This window comes from Oryctolagus cuniculus, chromosome 7 (assembly GCF_051225735.1).
Source record: "Oryctolagus cuniculus isolate XC-2025 breed Fujian yellow rabbit chromosome 7, ASM5122573v1, whole genome shotgun sequence".
NCBI classification, from domain to species: domain Eukaryota; kingdom Metazoa; phylum Chordata; class Mammalia; order Lagomorpha; family Leporidae; genus Oryctolagus; species Oryctolagus cuniculus.
In genome coordinates this window covers 111,685,383-111,707,352 of record NC_142873.1, presented here as the reverse complement: position 1 = coordinate 111,707,352, position 21,970 = coordinate 111,685,383, and the positions used below count along the sequence as shown (strand labels likewise).

The following is a 21,970-nucleotide window of genomic DNA, read 5'->3' as shown; positions in this document are numbered from 1 at the left end:
TTTCTGAGAGTGATACAACTTTTAACCTCTTGAGATCTGTGTTTTGGGATCAGAGACGGTAAATTGCTTTCTAATCGTCTATTCTGGAAGCTGTGCTTGAATAGTAGACGTGCTGTTGATAAAATTTGGGCAGATTTTTAAATGTAATTGGAAATAATTTAGCAGATTTCTCAACATGTGAAAATTAACAAAATTGGGGGGAAATATACATATATTTTAAAGATTTATTTATTTATTTGAGAGGCAGAGTTACAGACAGAGGGAGAGACAGATAGAGATCATCCATTTGCTGGTTTACTCCCCAAGTGGCTGCAATGGCTAGAACCAGGCCTACCCGAAGCCAGGAGCTTCTTCTGGGTCTCCTGTGTAGGTGCAGGGGCCCAAGCACTTGGACCATCTTCCACTGCTTTCCCAGGCCATTAGCAGAGAGCTGGATCAGAAGAAGAGCAGCTGGGGCTCCAACTGGTGCCAATTTGGAATGCCAGTGCTGTTGGTGGAGGTTTAACCTACTGTGCCATATCACCAGCCTGAAAAAGATCTATTTTTGGCTGATAAGTCAGAGTGCCTGCCCATAACTATTTATTGAATGATTTGTTTATAGCCAGTTAAGGATTAAACTTGACACATATGTATTTCTGTGAATTTGTTCTTTTTTAAGACTAGGATTTATATAATAATTTTAGCATTCCCAGTATTGAAGGTTACCTTTCTCCATTCTGTGGTAATAGAATGAATCCTATGTCACAGTAGTGAATACCGTTGGTTGCAGTTGAAATTGGGAAAGATAAGTGCAAAACTTACTTTTACTAGAAGAATGGACTTAACTGTCTCATAACAATCCTTTATGGCCGGTGCCATGGCTCACTAGGCTAATCCTCTGCCTTGCGGCGCCGGCACACCAGGTTCTAGTCCCGGTCGGGGCACCGGATTCTGTCCCGGTTGCCCCTCTTCCAGGCCAGCTCTCTACTATGGCCCGGGAGTGCAGTGGAGGATGGCCCAAGTACTTGGGCCCTGCACCCCATGGGAGACCAGGATAAGTACCTGGCTCCTGCCTTCGGATCAGCGCGATGTGCCGGCCGCAGCGCGCTGACCACGGCGGCCATTGGAGGGTGAACCAACGGCAAAGGAAGACCTTTCTCTCTGTCTCTCTCTCTCACTGTCTACTCTGCCTATCAAAAATAAATTTAAAAAAATCCTTTATATTTATGTAGTTTGCAGCTGTTATATACACACTCATGTTTTATCCATTGTACTGTAAGATCTATGTGCCAAAGGATTCTTGATTCTTTTCATGCAGTCCTGTTGATATTTATTCATAGTGTTACTTTTATTCTTTACCTTTATTTGTTGACAGTCTTATCAATGAAACTAAAAAATCCTGCTCCCTGTAATTATAGGACTATCTTCTCTCTCTAATGATGTTTAAGTGGCTGTGTGACTCACCACCAATCTTAGGAAAATTACTTGACCACTATGTGCCTCGTTTTTCACATTCACAAAATGGAATAATGATTTAATCTATTTACAGGTTAAATGAGATAATACATGTGAGAGTCTTGGTACAGTACTTGGCTCTTAGCAAACACTCAATAAGTACCTTTATTACTGTATGCTACTTGTGGATCTTTTGTGGCTTCCCATGTGGAAATGTACAGATAAATGCAAAATGACTTAGCGTCTTACATGTTTATATGAGTAGGTATATCTGTGCATATGAAGTGTAATGAAATGTTAGTGCCCATGCTATTAACTCCAGGTAGTAGAAGGCAGGAAGCAGAAACAAATTTTAAGCTATTAAGTATTCTGTGTAATATTAATTTTTAAAAATCCTAGACTTATGCACCTATAAATTCATATATTTATTACATGTGTGCATATTTATCATGCAAATTACATACATAATGGAGAAAATAATAATTAATAAATGTTTTAAAATGTCTTTTCTGTAGGTTTCTGTTGCTGATTCTCTTTTATGTTTCCTGTCAACAGCTCAGCCATTTACCCTCAGATTGTTCAGCCAGCTTTGATTTTTCCAGGAAAGGCTTGTTAGTATTCACTGATAGCTCCATTGCTAATGGGAATGTCCATAGGCCCTCTAATAGTTCGACTGTTTCTGGGTTATTTCCTTGGACTCCAAAGCTGGGAAATGAAGACTTCAACTCTATCATTCAACAGATGGCTCAGGTAAAGTTATATCTTTTCATTGTACTATTTAGCTTTTCTTTTTCTGTTTAGCTTTAAAAAGGTACTCATCCTCACTCTTTTTACCTTAAAATGTGTTACTATGTACTTTGCTTGTGCATTTGTGTTATTAGGAGGAGTTGACTCATTTTTAAATCATGTTTTAGAAATTGTTTGGATTAAAATTATATAAGGAAAGCACCCACGTGTGTGTGTGAAAATGTTTAGAAAATGACTGTTTAGAAAATTACTCCAATTGGACACATTTCTGCTCTTGTAAAGAAAGAGATTCTGAGCCGGCGCCGTGGCTCGATAGGCTAATCCTCCACCTTGCGGCGCCGGCACACCGGGTTCTAGTCCCGGTTGGGGCGCCGGATTCTGTCCCGGTTGCCCCTCTTCCAGGCCAGCTCTCTGCTATGGCCAGGGAGTGCAGTGGAGGATGGCCCAGGTGCTTGGGCCCTGCACCCCTGGGAGACCAGGAAAAGCACCTGGATCCTGGCTCCTGCCATCGGATCAGCGCGGTGCGCCGGCTGCAGCGGCAGCCATTGGAGGGTGAACCAACGGCAAAGGAAGACCTTTCTCTGTCTGTCTCTCTCTCTCACTGTCCACTCTGCCTGTCAAAAATTAAAAAAAAAAAAAATAAATAATAAAAAAAAGAAAGAGATTCTTATTGGCTTTCATCACAGAAGAAAAATTAATATGTGTGCCAGAAATTATTAAATACTAATTAATATTGTTTAAAATTTTACATCATAGCAGAATGAATAAACTACATCATTTGGAAAATCCAAGGAAACATTCTAGGGTAATACAATTGTAGCCCTTAGCATCTATTAAAAATTAAATAATAGTTGAATTTGGCTGTGTCGGTTTTCTGTTCACCTTATGATCTAATAAGTGCCTTTAAAAGTGAAACTTTAATTTTGAAAGAATCTGTTTAGGGTGTAAAAGTTAAATAATGTTCTGGACCTAATTTCATTTTTACTTTCTTGTTGTGTGCTCTTCATTTGACTAATAATTTTTATAGAATACATTTGCTAGGAGCCGGCGCCGTGGCTCAATAGGCTAATCCTCCACCTAGCGGCGCCGGCACACCAGGTTCTAATCCCGGTCGGAGTGCCGGATTCTGTCCCGGTTGCCCCCCTTCCAGGCCAGCTCTCTGCTATGGCCAGGGAGTGCAGTGGAGGATGGCCCAAGTACTTGGTCCTGCACCCCATGGGAGACCAGGAGAAGCACCTGGCTCCTGCCTTCAGATCAGTGCGGTGTACCAGCCGCAGCACACGGGCCACGGCGGCCACTGGAGGGTGAACCAACGGCAAAAGGAAGCCCTTTCTCTCTGTCTCTCTCTCTCACTGTCCACTCTGCCTGTAAAAAAAAAAAAAAAAAAAATACATTTGCTAGTTGATTGCATTTATAAAGTTCTCATGTTATGAATATAGTTTTTTTAAAGATTTATTTATTTGAGGGGCCAGCACTGTGGCATAGCGGGTAAAGCCGCCACCTGCAGTGACAGCATCCTGTATGGGTGTGGTTCAAGTCCCAGCTGCTCCACTTCTCATCCACCTCTCTGCTACAGTCTGGGAAAGCAGTGGAAGTTGGCTCAAGTCCTTGGGCCCCTGCACCCACATGGGAGACCCAGAAGAAGCTCCTGTGGCTTTAGATTGCCACAGCTCCAACTGTTGGGCCATCTTGGGAGTGAACCAGTATATGGAAGACCTCTGTCTCTCTCTCTCTCTGCCTCTGTCTATCTGTACTGTCATTCAAATAAATAAATCAATCTTTAAAGATTGATTTATTTGAAAGGCAGAGTTACAGAGAGGCAGGGTAGTGTGGTCTTCCATCTGCTGGTTCACTCCCCAAATGGCTGCAATGGCCAGAGCTGGGCTGAGCTGATGCTGGGAGCCTGGAGCTTCTTCCAGGTCTTCCACATGGGTGCAGGAGCATAAAGACTTGGGCCATCTTCTACTGTTTTCCCAGGCCACAGCAGGAAACTGGATTGGAAGTGGAGCACCTGGGACTGAACTAGCACCTATATGGGCTGATGGCACTGCAGGCAGTGGCTGTACCTGCTAAGCCACAGCACTGGACCCAAGAACTCAGTTCTTAACTAAAGTAAAAATCTACCTGTTTGTCATGGAGTAGAACCCGTTTGGACTGGAGCATTGGAACATCAATTCATCACAATAGAATTAAAAGCAGAACCCTAAAAAATGCAGCATCTGGCTCTGACTTACCCTAAATGCTAGCATGTTTTTGATACGTCTTGTTACTTTCCTCTTTTAAAGGTGTATTTTGCATCAAGAGAATTCAGGGAAATTCAGGATACAAAGTAATGTAGAACGTGCTGTGGGGAAGGAGGTTTTTTTCAGAAGCTTTCTTCTAGCCTTGGACTCTCTTTCAGAATGGGAATGGAGTGTGAAGATGCCTCATGACTCCCTCTTGTGTTCTGTCCTGAATAATCAAGGGAGAGGCTTGCCAGAAACAATTGATTCCTGAAATGTTGTTTATTTGGTTTTGTAAAGGTGACTTAGGAGAAGCTGTTTTTGTGCTAAGAAGTTTTGGTTCTGAGGAAAGAGTGTGTTGGTTACTGGTAAGTCATTGGCTTGTTTTTTTTTTATCCCTGTTCCTTCCTCAGGGTCGGCAGATTGAATACATTGATATAGAACGGCCTTCAACCGGAGGCCTTGGATTCAGTGTGGTGGCCCTTAGAAGTCACAATATGGCAGAAGTGGACATCTTTGTGAAGGAAGTACAGCCAGGGAGTATAGCAGACAGGTGAGGAAGATGTTCATTTTGCTAATTCTTTTCTGACAAATCTGAAAACATTGGTAAAAGAATAAAAAACTAGTGTCAAAAACAGTAATAATAGCATGAACTTACTTTTAGCTATTCTCATGCATTTGTCAGGCCTTTTGTTGACTTTCACATATACTGTGGCAGCTGTATAGGTAACATTGCAGCATTTTTTTTTTTAATATTTATTTATTTATTTGAAAGAATTACAGAGAGAAGGGGAAAGACAACAAGATTGGTCTTCCATCTACTGGTTCACTCCACACTGATCACAATAGCTGTGGCTGTGCCAGGCCAAAGCCAAGAATCAGGAGCTTCTTCTGGGTCTCACATGTAGGTAGCAGGGGTCCAAGCATTCAGGCCATCTTGTGCTGCTTTCTCAGGCACATTAGCAGGGAGTTGGATTGGAAGTGGAGCAGCCAGGACTGAAATCGGCATCTGTATGGGATGCCAGTGTCACAGGCAGCAGCTTAATCCACTATGCCACAACATTGGCCCTTATTACAGCCTTTATTAGATGGAAAAAACTGAGGTTCAGAAAGCCTCAGGATATCTGTAGTTACAAAGGTATTGATGCTGGAGTCATAGGATTCTAAGACAGTCTGAATGCTAAGCTAGAGCTCTTTACACTCTGTCATTAACAAGTGAACATATTTTAGCTATAGCCTGATCAGTAGAATGAGAATATTGAACCTTTCATTCTGCACACTGATTTTAAGAGTATAACAACTTTTTTGGTGGACATATTATACTTTTTTTTTTTTTTTTTTTGACAGGCAGAGTGGACAGTGAGAGAGAGACAGAGAGAAAGGGCTTCCTTTTGCCGTTGGTTCACCCTCCAATGGCCACCGCGGCTGGCACGCTGCGGCTGGCGCACCGCGCTGATCCGATTGGCAGGAGCCAGGTACTTATCCTGGTCTCCCATGGGGTGCAGGGCCCAAGTACTCGGGCCACCCTCCACTGCACTCCCTGGCCACAGCAGAGAGTTGGCCTGGAAGAGGGGCAACCGGGACAGAATCCGGTGCCCCGACCAGGACTAGAACCCGGTGTGCCGGCGCCGCAAGGCGGAGGATTAGCCTAGTGAGCCACGGCACCGGCCAACATATTACACTTTTGATTTATTATGCTATTGTCAGTAAAGAAGCCTCTTATGTCTATCACCCCATTTACACTTGCTTTTTTTATTTAAGGAGTATATGTAAGCATTATATTTTGCTTCCATTTAGTTTCCAGTCTATAATTTATTTTATTTATTTATTTGAAAGGCAGAGAGAGGCAGGGAGAGTGAGAGACCTTCTATCTGCCAGTTTACTCCCTAATTTGCCACAACAGCCAGATCTGGGCCACGCCAGAGCCAGGGGCAGGAATTCCTTCCTGGTTTCCCACAGAGGTGGCAGGGGCCTAAGTACTTGGACCATCTTCTGCTGCCTTCATAGGCACATTATCAAGAAGTTAGATCATAGCAGAGCAGCTTCGCCTCAAACTAATGCTCTAATATCGCATGCTAGCATTGGTTTATTATTTATTTAATAAATACCCTCCCTAAATATGCCTGTTAGAGTAATAGCAACTACGGTGATATACTATTGTAAGAATTCTCAGTCAACAGAATGTCTTTTAATTCACATTCTCAATTCATGGAAAATTAATTTTAATCTCTCCTAATCAAAATTCAGATATAACATTTTCATACCTTTATATCTTAATTCTGTAGTCTAATACAGCATATCCTCAAGTATGTTCTATGGAACCATAGCAATGGTCAGATATGTTTGAGAAACTCTTGATTCTTTTTCTTGGGGGATTAGGTATACACAGTTTGGGTAATCATAGAATTGTTTTTTTCAAGTTGGGACAGTTCTGGGAGTAAGAGCACATGCTATTAGTAAAGAAACAGCAAATGAAACAGATAGCAAGTATAAAATAGGCCTGTTCTTAGATCATACAATATAGACCTGGACTTAGAATTGCTGTTAGCTTACTGCAGGCTTTGAGATCCTTTAAAGAAAAATCATTTTGATTGACCAGCTGTTCTATATAATTTTAACTTTTTCTTCTCTTTTAAAACTGTTATTGTGATGTCATTCACTAAATAAACTTGACTATTTTGAAGTATAGAATGTAGTTGTTTGTAGTATATTTACAATGTTAGGTAACCATCTCCACTATCTAATTTCCATTATCTCTAAAGAAAACCCTGACATTGTTAGACTGATTAATAGTTTTTCCCAATTCCTTCTTCTCTCCATCCCCTGGTAACCACTAATCTGTTTTCTATCTGTATGGAACTTTTAATATGGACTCTTTTTCTTCCTACAACACCTATTAAATTCCTTAGAACGCTTTGAGAAGTACTGAAATAATATATTTGTCATCCTCCCTAACTTTGTGGTTTCAATATATTGGATGTTTAGATATACAAATCCTATTGATAGAAAGTTGAGCAGCAGTATCTGGTATGTGGGTTCTTTATTCCAGGTTGGTCTTCCAATACTCTAATTTTAAAGCATTCATATCAATAACAAATATAATTGTCCCTACATTCAGCATTTACTTCTCCATTATTTCATGAGGTTATCATGAGGTACCTTGCTAAATACTTTTTTCACAGGTTGCCATCCCATATGTCCATGGTATTTCTGTGATCTACCATATATAGATTAAATACACACAGACTTTAACCCCAAGGACACGAAACTAGAACCAACACCTCTTTGAGACAGATATTTGGGGAGAGAAAGCCTTTATTAGAAAAGGAAGACTTGGGGCCGGTGCTGTGGCACAGTAGGTTAAAGCCCTGGCCTGAAGCGCTAGCATCCCATATGAGCACCAGTTCTAGTCCTGGCTGCTCCTCTTCCGATCCAGCTCTCTGCTATGGCCTGGGATGGCAGTGGAAGATAACCCAAGTGCTTGGGCCCCTGCACCCACGTGGGAGACCCAGAAGAAGCTCCTGGCTCCTGGCTTCAGATTGGCTCAGCTCCAGCTATTGCAGACATATGGGGAGTGAACCAGCGGATGGAAGATCTCTCTCTCTGCCTTTCCTTTTTTCTCTGTAACTGTGACTTTCAAATAAATAAATACAGCTCCTGTGCTTGGAGTGTGGCTAGTACTTAACTGCAGGGGATCATAGTGAGAGATGGTGCAGGATGTGACCAGTGAGAGAGGGACCAGCCAGGTAGGACATGCTAGAGCATATAAAGGGTCTTCATAGTCTTGTAGAGGTCTTCCTTTATTCTAAGGACTTTCCACATAAAACTGTTATTTTAGGAGTTTGTCTAGGACCTCTTGACTCTCAAAGTCATGGAAATTCATTATCTCTTAATGTTGTGGTGGAGAAATAAGAACTGAGCTTCCCTTGAATGGAAAGTCTGAATTTGGGGTATATGTTTGTGTGTTTGTGTACAAATTAATAGGGAGTTAAATAGCATGTATATCATATAATTGCATGTAATTGTATTGGGGAAAGTTAATATCTGCCATTAAATGTATGTATGTTATAGCTGTATACATTTTTTAGAGATTTTTAAAAAAGATTTATTTATTTATTTGAAAGAGTTATACAGAGAGAAGGAGAGGCAGAGAGAGAGATAGAGAGAGAGGTCTTCCATCCATTGGTTCACTCCCCAGTTGGCCACAGTGGCCGGATCTGTGCCGATCTGAAGCCAGGGGCCAGGAGCCAGGAGCCAGGAGCTTCTTCTGGGTCTCCCACACGAGTGCAGGGGCCCAAGGACTTTGGCCATCTTCTACTGCTTTCCTGGGCCATAGCAGAGAGCTGGACTGGAAGTGGAGCAGCTGAGACACAAACTGGTGCCGATATGGCCCGCCAGCACTGTAGGCGGCAGGTTTACCTGTTCCACCACAGCGCCGACTCCACTTGTATTATTAATAATCATATGGAAAGCTAAATTGTAAGTAATACAAGCAGTAAAGCTAATTCTTCTGTTTGTTTATTTTAAAATTTTTATTTATTTTCATTTTATTTGAAAGGCAGAAACAGAGGTCTTCAATATGCTGGTTTACTCCCCAAATGCCCTCAACAGCCAGAGCTGAGCCAGGCTGAAGCCAGAAGCCTGGAACTCTATCCAGGTCTCCCAAGTGGGTAGCAGGGATGAAAGTATTTGAGCTGCCATCTGCTGCCTCCCTGATACTGATTAGCAGGAAGCCAGACCTATAGAAGAATAGCCCAAACTCAAAACAGGTGCTCTGAGATGTAGGGATGTGGGCAGTTCAAGCAGTCACTTCAGCCATGGACCCAAACACCTGACCCCTAATTAATTTTAGAATATCCAGGCCAGTGTTTTGGCATAGTGGATAAAACTGCCACCTACAATGCCAGCATCCCATATAGGTGCTAGTTTGAGTCCTGGATGCTCTACTTCTGCTCTAACTCCCTGAAAATGCACCTAGGGAAGCAGAGGAGGATTCGCATTTAGAAATTACTGTTTCTTTAGGACTGGAGAAAGTTTCATAAGAAACACTCTCAATTTGAAGTTTTTTTAATTATGTAAATCAGTTATGCATATAATAGGAACTTAGAAAATACAGAAACGTAACCAACAAAACACTTGAGACAACTAGGAAATAGCATTAGAAGGTTTTGTTTGAATAAAGTTGAGGTCAATTAAATCTGAGTATGTACCATTCTGTATCTAATTCTTGCCTCTTAATATAACATAAGTGACTTCTAATATCAGTAAAATGATGTTTAAGCAGCATTTTAAATGTTACACAGTGGATTGTCAGAGCCACTCACAATTTTGACCTCAAAAATTAAAATATTCAGCTTGCTAGTTCCAAGGGAGATTCTAGAGCACCCAATTCCCTGTCCTCAGAAGATTTGAAATCTAATAAGCTGGGCATTAGCCAGCTTTGTGAGAGCACACACAGTTGCCATGAGTGTTCAGTAAGTGATGGACTAGTTCAGAGCACCGTGGAAATGAGGAAGTGAAGGAGAGGCTGAGACTTGGTTGGATTAGAAAGGACCGATTGAATTTGGCTGAGCAGAGTGCAAAGGCATGAGTGATGAAGGAAGCAGTTTATACTAGAGTAGGAAATGCCAGCCATGTTCAAAGAAGAGATCAGAGTAGCTGGAGAAGGGGTTTGTGTGAGGAGGAACCTGAGTTAGAGGACTCCTTGGGGTGGGACATACAGACCTTTGAATACCAACTACTATTTGTTGCACAAAGCTCTTTTCCTTGTGTTCCTAGAAGTCAGTAGTTACTATATTCTGGTCTGTGACAAAGTTTTTCTTTTTTCTTTTCTTATTTGAGAGGCAGAGTTACAGACAGAGAGAAAGGTCTTCCATCTGCTGATGTTCTCCCCACATGGCTGTAATGGCCAGAGTTGGGCCGATCTGAAGCAGGAGTCAGGAGCTTCTTACAGGTCTCTCATTTTTACAGTACAGGGACCCAAGCACTTGAGCCATCTTCCACTGCTTTCCCAGGCCATACACAGAGATGGATTAAAGAGGAGCAGCTGGAACATGACCTGGCATCCGTATGGGATGCCAGTGCTACAAGTGGAGGCATAGCCTACTGGACCACACTGCTGGCCTTTTTTTTTTTTTTTTTTTTTTTTTTTTTTTTTTTTAAAGATAAAGATTTTAGACAAAGTGACAAAGTTTTGCTGGTCTGCCTCAAATTGAGAAAAATAAGGACATTATGATGGAATTTTCATTATTTCAAGTTTTTTCATGAAAAGGATTATGCTCTGTTCTGAAATCTCTTCCTGTATTTTTTTTTCTGAGAGAACCCTTTATTTTAGAGATTTATTTTATTTATTTGAAAGGCAGAGTTACAGAGAGTGAAGAGGGGAAGGAGGAGGCAAAAGAGATCTTCCATCCATTGGTTCATTCCCCATAGGGCCACAGCATTCAAGGCTGGGCCTGGCCATAGCTAGAAACCTGGAACTCCTTCCTGGTCTCCCATGTGGGTGGCAGGTGCCCGAGTTCTTGGTCATCTTGTGCTGCTTTCCCAGGTGCATTAGCAGAGAGCTGGATCAGAAGTAGAGCAGCTGGGATTGAACTGGCTCTCATGTGGGATGGACATCTCAGGTGGTGGCTCAACCTGCTGTTCTTTTTTTTTATTTTATTTTTTGACAGGCAGAGTGGACAGTGAGAGAGAGACAGAGAGAAAGGTCTTCCTTTGCTGTTGGTTCACTCTCCAGTGGCCGCCACGGCCAGCACGCTGTGGCCGGCACACCACACTGATCCGATGGCAGGAGCCAGGTGCTTCTCCTGGTCTCCCATGGGGTGCAGGGCCCAAGCACTTGGGCCATCCTCCACTGCACTCCCTGGCCACAGCAGAGAGCTGGCCTGGAAGAGGGGCAACCGGGACAGAATCCAGTGCCCCGACTGGGACTAGAACCCGTTGTGCCGGCGCCGCTAGGTGGAGGATTAGCCTATTGAGCTGCGGCGCTGGCCCAACCTGCTCTTCTAAAACACCGGCTCCTGTTCCTGTACTTTTTAAGGTTAAAAATGTTATTTTATGAAATAATCATGATAGGAGTTTATTTTCTTTCCTTTGGCTCTCTTTATTTGTCAATAATCACAGATGACCATTATTTTTTTTTTAAGATTTATTTTTTTATTTTAAAGTCAGAGTTAACACAGAGAGAGGAGAGGAAGAGAGAGGGAGGGAGGGAGGGGTCTTCCATTTGCTGGTTCACTCCCCAATTGGCCGCAATGGCTGGTGCTGCACCGATCCGAAGCCAGGAGTTTCTTCTGGGTTCCCCACGCGGGTGCAGGGACCCAAGGACTTGGGTCATCTTCTGCTTTCCCAGGCCATAGCAGAGAGCTAGATTGGAAGTGGAACAGCTAGGTCTTGAACCGGCACCCAAATGGGATGCCAGTGCTTCAGGCCAGGGCATTAACCCACTGTACCACAGTGCTGGCCCTAATGACCATTTTTGAGTTGGGAAGTCTGAGCATGAAGAGAGCCTAGAAAGATAAATCTTGATGAATTTTTGGAAATTGGGTTTTGATACTAGATAAGGATGCTCCAGTTGGTGGAGGTGGTGCTGGGAATGGAAAGGAGGAAATGAATGGATGCCAGAGAGACAAGAATGATGCAGGCTTGTGGTGATAATGAATAAATAAGGGGAGGGGTTTCAGTGGTGTTTGGGAGATAATAAAGTCAGATATAGTTAACCAGGACCAACTAAATCCTAGGCTGTCCTTAGAATGTGCTTTTACATAATTACTTAAGGAGTAAAAGACCAGGCATCACAGTCGGGCTCTAGACAAGAAAGTATACTGGTCTGGGCTTTAGTTTCTTATATGTAAAATTTTACTAAGCATAATACTTTAAAAGGTGATTATGAAGAGTGGATAATGCATGTAGAGCACTTCACACAGTACCTGATTTATATTAAGTACTCAGTAAATGTCAAGTATGATGGTGATTTTTTTTTCTTTATGGACTTTGCTAAGTTCTTTTGAAAGTAGTCCTTTTTACCTGGAATAGCAGTTATGGGGTTGGTACTTGGGAGAGAGAAAAGGGCTCAGATATAGTTTTTGTCTGGATTTTCAAGAAGTAGAGTTAGGCCTCTATTGACAAATGCTGGGGAAGGGAAGGACAGTGGAGATCCAGTGAATCTGCCAGAGAGGAGGTTATTGGAGAAGTTGAGAATGTAGTTATTCCACTGTGGTATGGGTAGAATTGGATTGGAGGGCTTCAGGTATACAGAGGTTATGCAGTAACAGGGGCAGTGTCCATATTTGCAAAACCCTGGTAGTAGAACCCCATGAATTGTTTTTGTTTATTTTTATAGCCAGATGATTTTAAAATGTGTGTGCTTATGTGTCTTTTTAGGGCTAGTTTATTGGTTAGTTAATAGATGCTTTGATGAAAAGCACTCTGAAGAGCTCTGTGCTATTATATAATTAATTATTTGAATACATGTACCAAGTGAAATAGTACTGCTTAGCTTAAATACTAAATTTTTTTTAAAAAATTAGGCTGTTAAATGTAAGAGTGGGAATAAGAGAGGGAAGAGATGTACAGTTTGGGACATGCTCAGTTGGACTTGCCCCAAATGGTAGAGTTAGAAAGGTGTCAGGGGATTCCAATTCAATCCCATCAATGTGGCATGTACCAATGCCATCTCACTAGTCCAAGTGATCAATTTCTGTTCACAACTGATCATAATGTTAGGACGAAGAGTCAAAGGGATCACATAAACAAGACTAGTGTCTGCTAATACTAACTGATAGAATAAAAAGGGAGAGAACGATCCAACATGGAAGCGGGATTCATAGAATGGCAGATGTCCTAAACAGCACTCTGGCCTCAGAATCAGCCCTTAAGGCATTTGGTTCTGGCTGAAAAGCCCTTGAGAGTATTTTAGGCATGGAAAGCCAAGACACTCTGGAAAAAAAAAAAAATGACCTAAATGAAAGATCTCTTCGAGTGAGATCCCAGTGGAAAGAACAGGTCATCAAAGAAGGAAGTACCTTTCTCTGAAGGGAGGAGAGAACTTCCACTTTGACTATGACCTTGTCTAAATAAGATTGAAGTCAGAGAACTCAAAAGGCCTCCATAGCCTTGGCAACTCATAACAAGAGCCTAGGGAGATTACTGACGCCATAACCAAGAGTGTCAATTTGTTAAGTCAACTACAGGAGTCACTGTGCACTTACTCTACATGTAGGATCTCTGTCCTTAATGTGCTGTACATTGTGAAGTAATGCTATAACTAGTACTCAAACAGTATTTTACACTTTGTGTTTCTGTGTGGGTGTAAACTTTTGAAAGCTTTACTTAATATATGCTAAATTGATCTTCTATATATAAAGATAATTGAAAATGATTCTTGATGTGAATGGAAGAAGAGAGGGAGCGGGAGAAGGGGAGGGTTGCAGGTGGGAGGGAAGTTATTGCGGGGGGGGGGGCATTGTAATCCATAAGCTGTACTTTGGAAATTTATATTCATTAAATAAAAGTTACAAAAAATAAAATAAAAAAATCAGACTGTTATATTGCTTTAAACAAATCTTTCATTTCTTATATGATTAAGGGATCAAAGATTAAAGGAAAATGACCAAATATTGGCCATTAATCACACACCGCTGGATCAGAACATTTCCCACCAGCAAGCAATTGCATTATTACAACAAACCACGGGATCTCTGCGGTTGGTTGTGGCCAGGGACCCAGTCCACAGAAAAAGCAGTACTTCTACAAGCTTATCTGACACAACTCTGCCTGAAACAGTGAGTTGCAAATTTGGAAAAATACTTAATTTTGTATTATGCTATTGATTGTAAGAAGTGTAAAGATTTAGCAGGTATCATTTTACTTATCATAACCCAACATGATCATATCTCTAAATGTAGCTTCAAGCTCACCCCTCCCTCTCTCCCCCCTCCCTTTCTTCCTTCCTTTCTAGATTTATTTATTTGTTTTGCCCTCGGAAACCTTTTATTGAGGTATACAAACTTCATGTATTTCATAAATACAAATTTAAGAACACCTACCACCCTATCCTCCCTCCCAACCACACTCCTACCATTCTTCCTCCTCCCTCTCGTATTCCCATTCTTATTTTTTAGTAAGATCTATTTTCAATTAACTTTAAACAGGTAAGATTAACCCTAAACTAAGTACAGAGTCCAACAAATAGTATGAAGAAAAAAACAACTTCCTCAACAGTCAAGATAAGGGCTGTTCAAAGCCATTGCATATCAAAGTGTCAATTTCATTGCTATAGATTACTTTTTAGGTACTCTGTTAGTTACCACACATCAGGGGGAACATATGGCACTTGTCTTTTGGGGATTGGCTTATTTCCCTAAATATGTTTTTCAGTTCTAATTCTTTGATCCATTTTGGGTAGATTTTTGTGTAAGGTATAAAGTGGGGATCTTGCTTCATACTTCAGCATGTGGAAATCCAGTTTTCCCAGCACCATTTGTTGAAGAGGCTGTCCTTGATCCAGGGATTGATTTTAGTTCCTTTATCAAAGATAAGCTGTTTGTTGAAGCATGGATTGATTTCTAGAGTTCTATTCTGTTCCATTGGTCTACACGTCTGTTTTTGTGCCAGTACCAGGCTATTTTGATTATAACTCCCCTGTAGTAGGTCTTCAAATCTGGTATTGTGATGCCTCTGTCTTTGTTGTATAAGATTGTTTCAGCTATTCAATATCTCCTGTGTTTCCGTATGAATTTCAGTATCATTTTTTCTATATCTGAGAAGAATATCCTGGTTTTTTAAATTTTTTTTTTATTTGAAAAGAAGAGTTACAGAGAGGCAGAGAGAGAGATCTTCCATCCACTGGTTCACTCCCCAAATGGCTGCAGTGGCTGGAGATGAGCCAATCCAAAGCCAGGAATCAGGAGCTTCTTTTGGGTCCCCCACGTAGGTGTAGGATCTCAAGGACTTGGGCCATCTTCTATTGCTTTCTCAGGCCACAGCAGAGAGTTGGATCAGAAGTGGAACTGCCGGGTCTCCAACCAGTACCCCTGTGGGATGCCAGTACTGCAGGTGGCAGTTTTACCTACTATGCTTCAGCGCCAGCCCCATCCTTGATATTTCAATTGATATTGCATTGAATCTGCAAATTGCTTTCAGTGATATGGACATTTTGATAATATTGTTTCTTCCAGTCCATTGACATGGACGATTTTTCCATTTTTTTCTGTCTTCTATTTCTTTCTTTAATATTTTGTAATTCTGATCATAGAGGTCTTTGCATCCTTGGTTAAATTTATTCCAGAGTATTGATTTTTTTGTGTAACTGTTTTGAATGCGATTCATCTTACAAGTTCTTTTTCAGCTTTGGCATTGTGTGTGTATATAAAGGATATTGATTTTTAGGTGTTAATTTTATATCCTACCACTGTACCAAACTCTTCTATTAATTCCTGTAGTCTCTTAGTGGAGTCTTTTGGATCCCTTATATAAATTGTGTTATCTGCAAATAGATATAATTTGACTTCCTGTTTCCCAATTCATATCCCTTTGATTTCTTTTTCTTGCCTAATGGCTGTGGCTGAAACTTCCAAGACAATATTGAATAGCAGTGGTGACAGTGAACATCCGTGTCTTATTCTGGATCATAGAGGGAATGCTTCCAACTTTTCCCCATTCAATAGGATGCTGGCTATGGGTTTGTTATAAATTGCCTTGATTGTATTCAGGAATTTTTTTTTTTTTTTTTGACAGGCAGAGTGGATAGTGAGAGTGAGACAGTCAGAGAGAAAGGTCTTCCTTTCCTGTTGGTTCACCCCTCAATGGCCGCCACGGCCAGCACGCCGTGGCCGGCGCACCCCGCGGCCGGCGCACCCCGCTGATCTGAAGCCAGGAGCCAGGTGCTTCTCCTGGTCTCCCTTGCGGGTGCAGGGCCCAAGCACTTGGGCCATCCTCCACTGCACTCCCTGGGCCACAGCAGAGAGCTGGACTGGAAGAGGAGCAACTAGGACAGAATCCGGTGCCCCGACCGGGACTAGATCGTGGTGTGCCGGCGCTGCAGGCGGAGGATTAGCCTATTGAGCTGTGGCGCCGGCCAGGAATGTTTTTCTATACCCTGTTACTTGAAGTTTTTATCATTAAAGGATGTTGTATTTTATAAAATGCTTTTTCTGCATCTGTTGAGATAACCATATGGTTTTTGTTCTTCAGTTTCAATGTGCTATTTCATATTGCTTTATTTGGGAATGTTGAACCATCCTTGCATACCAGGGATAAAATCCCATGTGGTCTGGGTGAATGATTTTTCTGATGTGTTGTTGGATTTGATTGCCTAGTATTTTTTTTCCTCCATTTTGTTGCAAATGACTGGATTTCATTGTTTTTGACTGCTGTATAGTATTCTATTGAGTACATGTCCCATAATTTATTTATTTATTTAGTAAATATAAATTTTCAAAGTACAGTTTATGGATTACAATGGCTTCCCCTCCATAACTTCCCTCCCACTAGCACCCTTCCCATCTCCCGCTCCCTCTCCCATTCCATTCACACCAAGATTCATTTTCAATTATCTTTATATACAGAAGATCGATTTAGTATATATTAAGTAAAGATTTCATCAGTTTGCACCCACACAGAAACACAAAGTGTAAAATACTGTTTGAGTACTAGTTATAGCATTACTTCACAATGGACAACACATTAAGGACAGATCCCACATGAGAAGTAAGTACACAGTGACTCCTGTAGTTGACTTAACAAATTGACACTCTTGGTTATGGCGTCAGTAATCTCCCTAGGCTCTTGTCATGAGCTGCCAAGGCTATGGAGGCCTTTTGAGTTCTCTGACTTCAATCTTATTTAGACAAGGTCATAGTCAAAGTGGAAGTTCTCTCCTCCCTTCAGAGAAAGGTACTTCCTTCTTTGATGACCTGTTCTTTCCACTGGGATCTCACTCGAAGAGATCTTTCATTTAGGTCATTTTTTTTTTTTTTCCAGAGTGTCTTGGCTTTCCATGCCTAAAATACTCTCAAGGGCTTTTCAGCCAGAACCAAATGCCTTAAGGGCTGATTCTGAGGCCAGAGTGCTGTTTAGGACATCTGCCATTCTATGAGTGTGCTGTATGTCCCGCTTCCATGTTGGATCGTTCTCTCCCTTTTTATTCTATCAGTTAGTATAAGCAGACACTAGTCTTGTTTATGTGATCCCTTTGACTCTTCGTCCTAACATTATGATCAGTTGTGAACAGAAATTGATCACTTGGACTAGTATTAAGTAGAACAAACAAAAAAAATACTAAGAGGGATAACGTATTAGGTTGTTCATCAACAGGGCAAGGGCTGATCAAGTCACTGTTTCGCATAGTGTCCATTTCACTTTAACAGGTTTCCTTTTTGGTGCTTGGTTAGTTGTCACCGATCAGGGAGAACATATGATATTTGTCCCTTTGGGACTGGCCTATTTCACTCAGCATAATGTTTTCCAAATTCCTAACAGGGATCACTTTTCAGTTAAAATTTAAACACCTAAGAATAATTGTGTGTCAATTACAGAGTTCAACCAATAGTGCTAGAACAAAAAAAATATTAAAAGGGATAAAGTATTACATTGTACATCAACAGTCAGGATAAGGGCTGATCAAGTCACTGTTTCTCATAGTGCCCATTTCACTTCAGCAGGTTTCCCCTTTGGTGCTCAGTTAATTGTTGCTGATCAGGGAGAACATATGATATTTGTCCCTTTGGGACTGGCTTAATTCACTCAGCATAATGTGTTCCAGATTCCTCCATCTTGTTGCAAATGACTGGTTTTCATTGTTTTTGACTGCTGTATAGTATTCTATAGAGTACATGTCCCATAATTTCTTTATCCAGTCTATCGTTGATGGGCATTTGGGTTGGTTCCAGGTCTTAGTTATTGTGAATTGAGCTGTAATAAACATTAATGTGCAGATAGCTTTTTTGTTTGCCAATTTAATTTCCTTTGGGTAAATTCCAAGGAGTAGGATGGCTGGGTTGTATGGTAGGGTTAAATTCAGGTTTCTGAGGAATCTCCAGACTGACTTCCATAGTGACTTAACTAGTTTGCATTCCCACCAACAGTGGGCTAGTGTCCCTTTTTCCCCACATCCTCTCCAGCATCTATTGTTGGTAGATTTCTGAATGTGAGCCATTCTAACCGGGGTGAGGTGAAACCTCATTGTGGTTTTGATTTGCATTTCCCTGATTGCTAGTGATTCTGAACATTTTTTCATGTGTCTGTTGGCCATTTGGATTTCCTCTTTTGAAAAATGTCTATTGAGGTCCTTGGCCCATCTCTTAAGTGGGTTTTTGGTTTTGATGTTGTGGAGTTTCTTGATTTCTTTGTAGATTCTGGTTATTAACCCTTTATCTGTTGCATAGCTTGCAAATATTTTTTCCCATTCTGTCGGCTGCCTCTTTACTTTCCTGACTGTTTCTTTGGCATTACAGAAACTTCTCAATTTGATGCAATCCCAAATGTTAATTTTGGCTTTGACTGTCTGTGCTTCTGGGGTATTTTCCAAGAAGTCTTTGCCGGTACCTATGTCTTGCAGGGTTTCTCCAATGCTCTCTAGTAATTTGATGGTGTTGGGTCATAGATTTAAGTCTTTAATCCATGTTGAGTGAATTTTTGTGTAAGGTGAAAGGTAGGGGTCTTGCTTCATGATTCTGCACGTGGAAATCCAATTTTCCCAGCTCCATTTATTGAAGAGACTGTCCTTGCTCCAGGGATTGGTTTTGGATCCTTGATCAAATATAAGTTGGCTGTAGATGTTTGGGTTGATTTCTGGTGTTTCAATTCTGTTCCATTGGTCTATCCATCTGTTTCTGTACCAGTACCATGCTGTTTTGATTGTAACTGCCCTGTAGTATGTCCTGAAATCTGGTATTGTGATGCCTCTGGCTTTGTTTTTGTTGTCCAAGATTGCTTTAGCTATTCGAGGTCTCCTGTGTCTCCATATGAATTTCAGCATCATTTTTTCCAGATCTGAGAAGAAGGTCTTCGGTATCTTGATTGGTATTGCATTGAATGTATAAATTGCTTTTGGGAGAATGGACATTTGGATGATATTGATTCTTCCAATCCATGAGCATGGAAGATTTTTCCATTTTTTGGTATCCTCTTCTATTTCTTTCTTTAAGGTTTTGTATTTCTCAGCATGGAGATCTTTAATGTCCTTGGTTAAGTTTATTCCAAGGTATTTGATTGTTTTTTTAGCTATTTTTTATGAGATTGATCTTAGCAGTTCTTTCTCAGCCGTGGCATTGCCTGTGTATACAAAGGCTGTTGATTTTTGTGCATTGATTTTATATCCTGCTACTTTGCCAAACTCTTCTATGAGTTCCAATAGTCTCTTAGTAGAATATTTTGGATCCCCTAAATAAAGAATCATATCATCTGCAAAGAGGGATAGTTTGACTTCTTCCTTCCCAATTTGTATCCCTTTAATTTCTTTTTCTTTGCCTAATAGCTCTGGCTAAAACTTCCAGAACTATATTGAATAGCAGTGGTGAGAGTGGGCATCCCTGTCTGGTCCCAGATCTCAGTGGAAATGCTTCCAACTTTTCCCCATTCAATAGGATGTGGGCCGTGGGTTTTTCATAAATTGCTTTGATTGTATTGCGGAATGTTCCTTCCATACCCGATTGCCTAGTATTTTGTTGAGGGTTTTTGTGTCTATGTTCATCAGAGAAATTCGTCTGTACTTCTCTTTCCTTGTATCTTTCTCAGGTTTAGGAATTTAGGTAATGCTGACTTCATAAAAGGAGTTTGTGAGGCGTCCCTCCCTTTGAATTATTTTGAATAGCATGAGAGGAATTGGAGTTAGTTCTTTAAAAAAATTTTTAAAGATTTTATTCATTTATTTGAGAGGCAGAGTTACAGAGAGAGGAAGAAACAGAGAAAAAGGTCTTCATGTGCTGGTTCACTCCCAATTGACCACAACGGCCAGAGCTTGGCTGATCCAAAGCCAGGAGCCAGGACATTCTTCTGGGTATCCCACGTGGGTGTAGAGGCCCAAGAACTTGGACAATCTTCCACTGCTTACTCAGGCCATAGCAGAAAGCTGGAACATCAGGGACTAAAACTGGCACCCATATGGGATGCTGGTACCACAGGTGGAGGCTTAGCCCCCTCAGTACTGGCTCCATTTGTTATTCTTTAAATGTCTAGTAGAATTCAGCAGTGAAGCCATCTGTTCCTGGGCTTTTCTTTGTGAGAGGTGTCTTCATTTCTGATTCAGTCTCCATCTTGGTTATTGGTTTGTTTAGGTTTTCTGTGTCTTCATGGCTCAATTTTGGTAGGTTGTATGTGTCCAGAAATCTCTCCATTTGCTCTAGGTTTCCTGATTTGTTGACATACAGCTCTTTATAGTAATTCCTGATGATTCATAAATGAGAACTTTTCTGGACACTGTATTCTGGGTTGACAGTTTTTTCTCTTAAGACTTGGGCTGTATCTCATGATTCTCTTCTAGCCTGTAGCTTTTCTGATGAGAAGTCAACTGTGAGTCCAGTTAGAGATCCTCTGAAAGTAATCTGGCATTTCTTTTGTGTACAATTTAGAATCTTTTCTTTATGTTTTACTGTGGAGAGTTTGACTACAATGTGTTGTGGTGAAAATCTTTTCTGGTCATGTTTGTTAGTTCTGTGTGCTTCCTGTAATTGGATGTCTCTTTCTCCAAATTGGGGAAGTTTTCTGTAATTATTTCACTAAAAAGGCCTTCTAATCCATTCTCTCTTTCCATGTCTTCAGCAACTCATAAGACCTGTATAGTGGGTTTTTGATTGTATCCCATAAATCTTCAACACTGTTTTGAATTTTTCTAATTTCTTTTTTTTTTTTTGGTCTGACTAAAATTTTCAGATTTTTCTTCTGACTTGAATATTCTTTTTTTTTTAATATTTGACTTTTTTATTTGAGAGGTAGAGCTACAGATACTGAAATGTAGAGATAGAAAGGTCTTCTATCCACTGGTTCGCTCCTCAGATGACCGCAACAGCCAGCTGGAGCTGAGCTGATCCAAAGGCAGGAGCCAGGAACCTCCTCCAGGTCTCCCACGCGGGTACATTGGCCCATGGACTTGGGCCATTTTCCACTGCTTTCCTAGACCATAGCAGAGAGCTGGATTGGAAGAGGAGCAGCCAGGGCTAGAACTGGCGCCCATATGTGATGCTGGCACCACAGGGGCAGGATTAATCCACTGTGACACAATGCCAGCCCGGAATATTTGTTCTTCTGCTTCACTGAGTCTATTGTTAAACTTTCCACTACATTGTTTATTATGTTAAATTCTTTACTTCTAATATTTCACTTCGATTTCTCTTTAAAATCTCAATTTCATCGGAATAATGTTCATTCATGTCATGTTTGGATTTCTTTAATTCATGGATTTGCTTTTGATTACTCCTGAATGATCTTAAGATCAATCTTTTGAATTCTGTTTCCATCATTCCTTCAGTCTCTTCATCTTCACATTCTAGTATTGAGGTGTTGTTGTGTCCCTTTGAGAGCATCATGTTGTCTAAGTTATTTTTTGAATTTCTGTGTTTATTTTTAGGCAT

At 41.0% G+C, this 21,970-nt stretch overlaps 1 protein-coding gene across 25 annotated transcripts in view; it reads left to right on the top strand.

Annotated features, from left to right (window-relative positions):
• PATJ (PATJ crumbs cell polarity complex component) overlaps positions 1–21,970 on the top strand; it is a 452,303-nt gene that overhangs the window by 17,782 nt on the left and 412,551 nt on the right. For all 25 annotated transcript variants that reach the window (XR_016237308.1, XM_089337289.1, XM_070078398.2 and 22 more), the window contains exons 4-6: positions 1,990–2,184; positions 4,817–4,956; positions 13,990–14,185. Coding sequence is in view for 24 of the 25 variants with exons in the window: in XM_089337289.1 (XP_089193415.1) it covers positions 1,990–2,184; positions 4,817–4,956; positions 13,990–14,185 (531 nt within the window). In the remaining variant the exon portion in view is untranslated. The remainder of the gene's footprint in view (positions 1–1,989; positions 2,185–4,816; positions 4,957–13,989; positions 14,186–21,970) is intronic.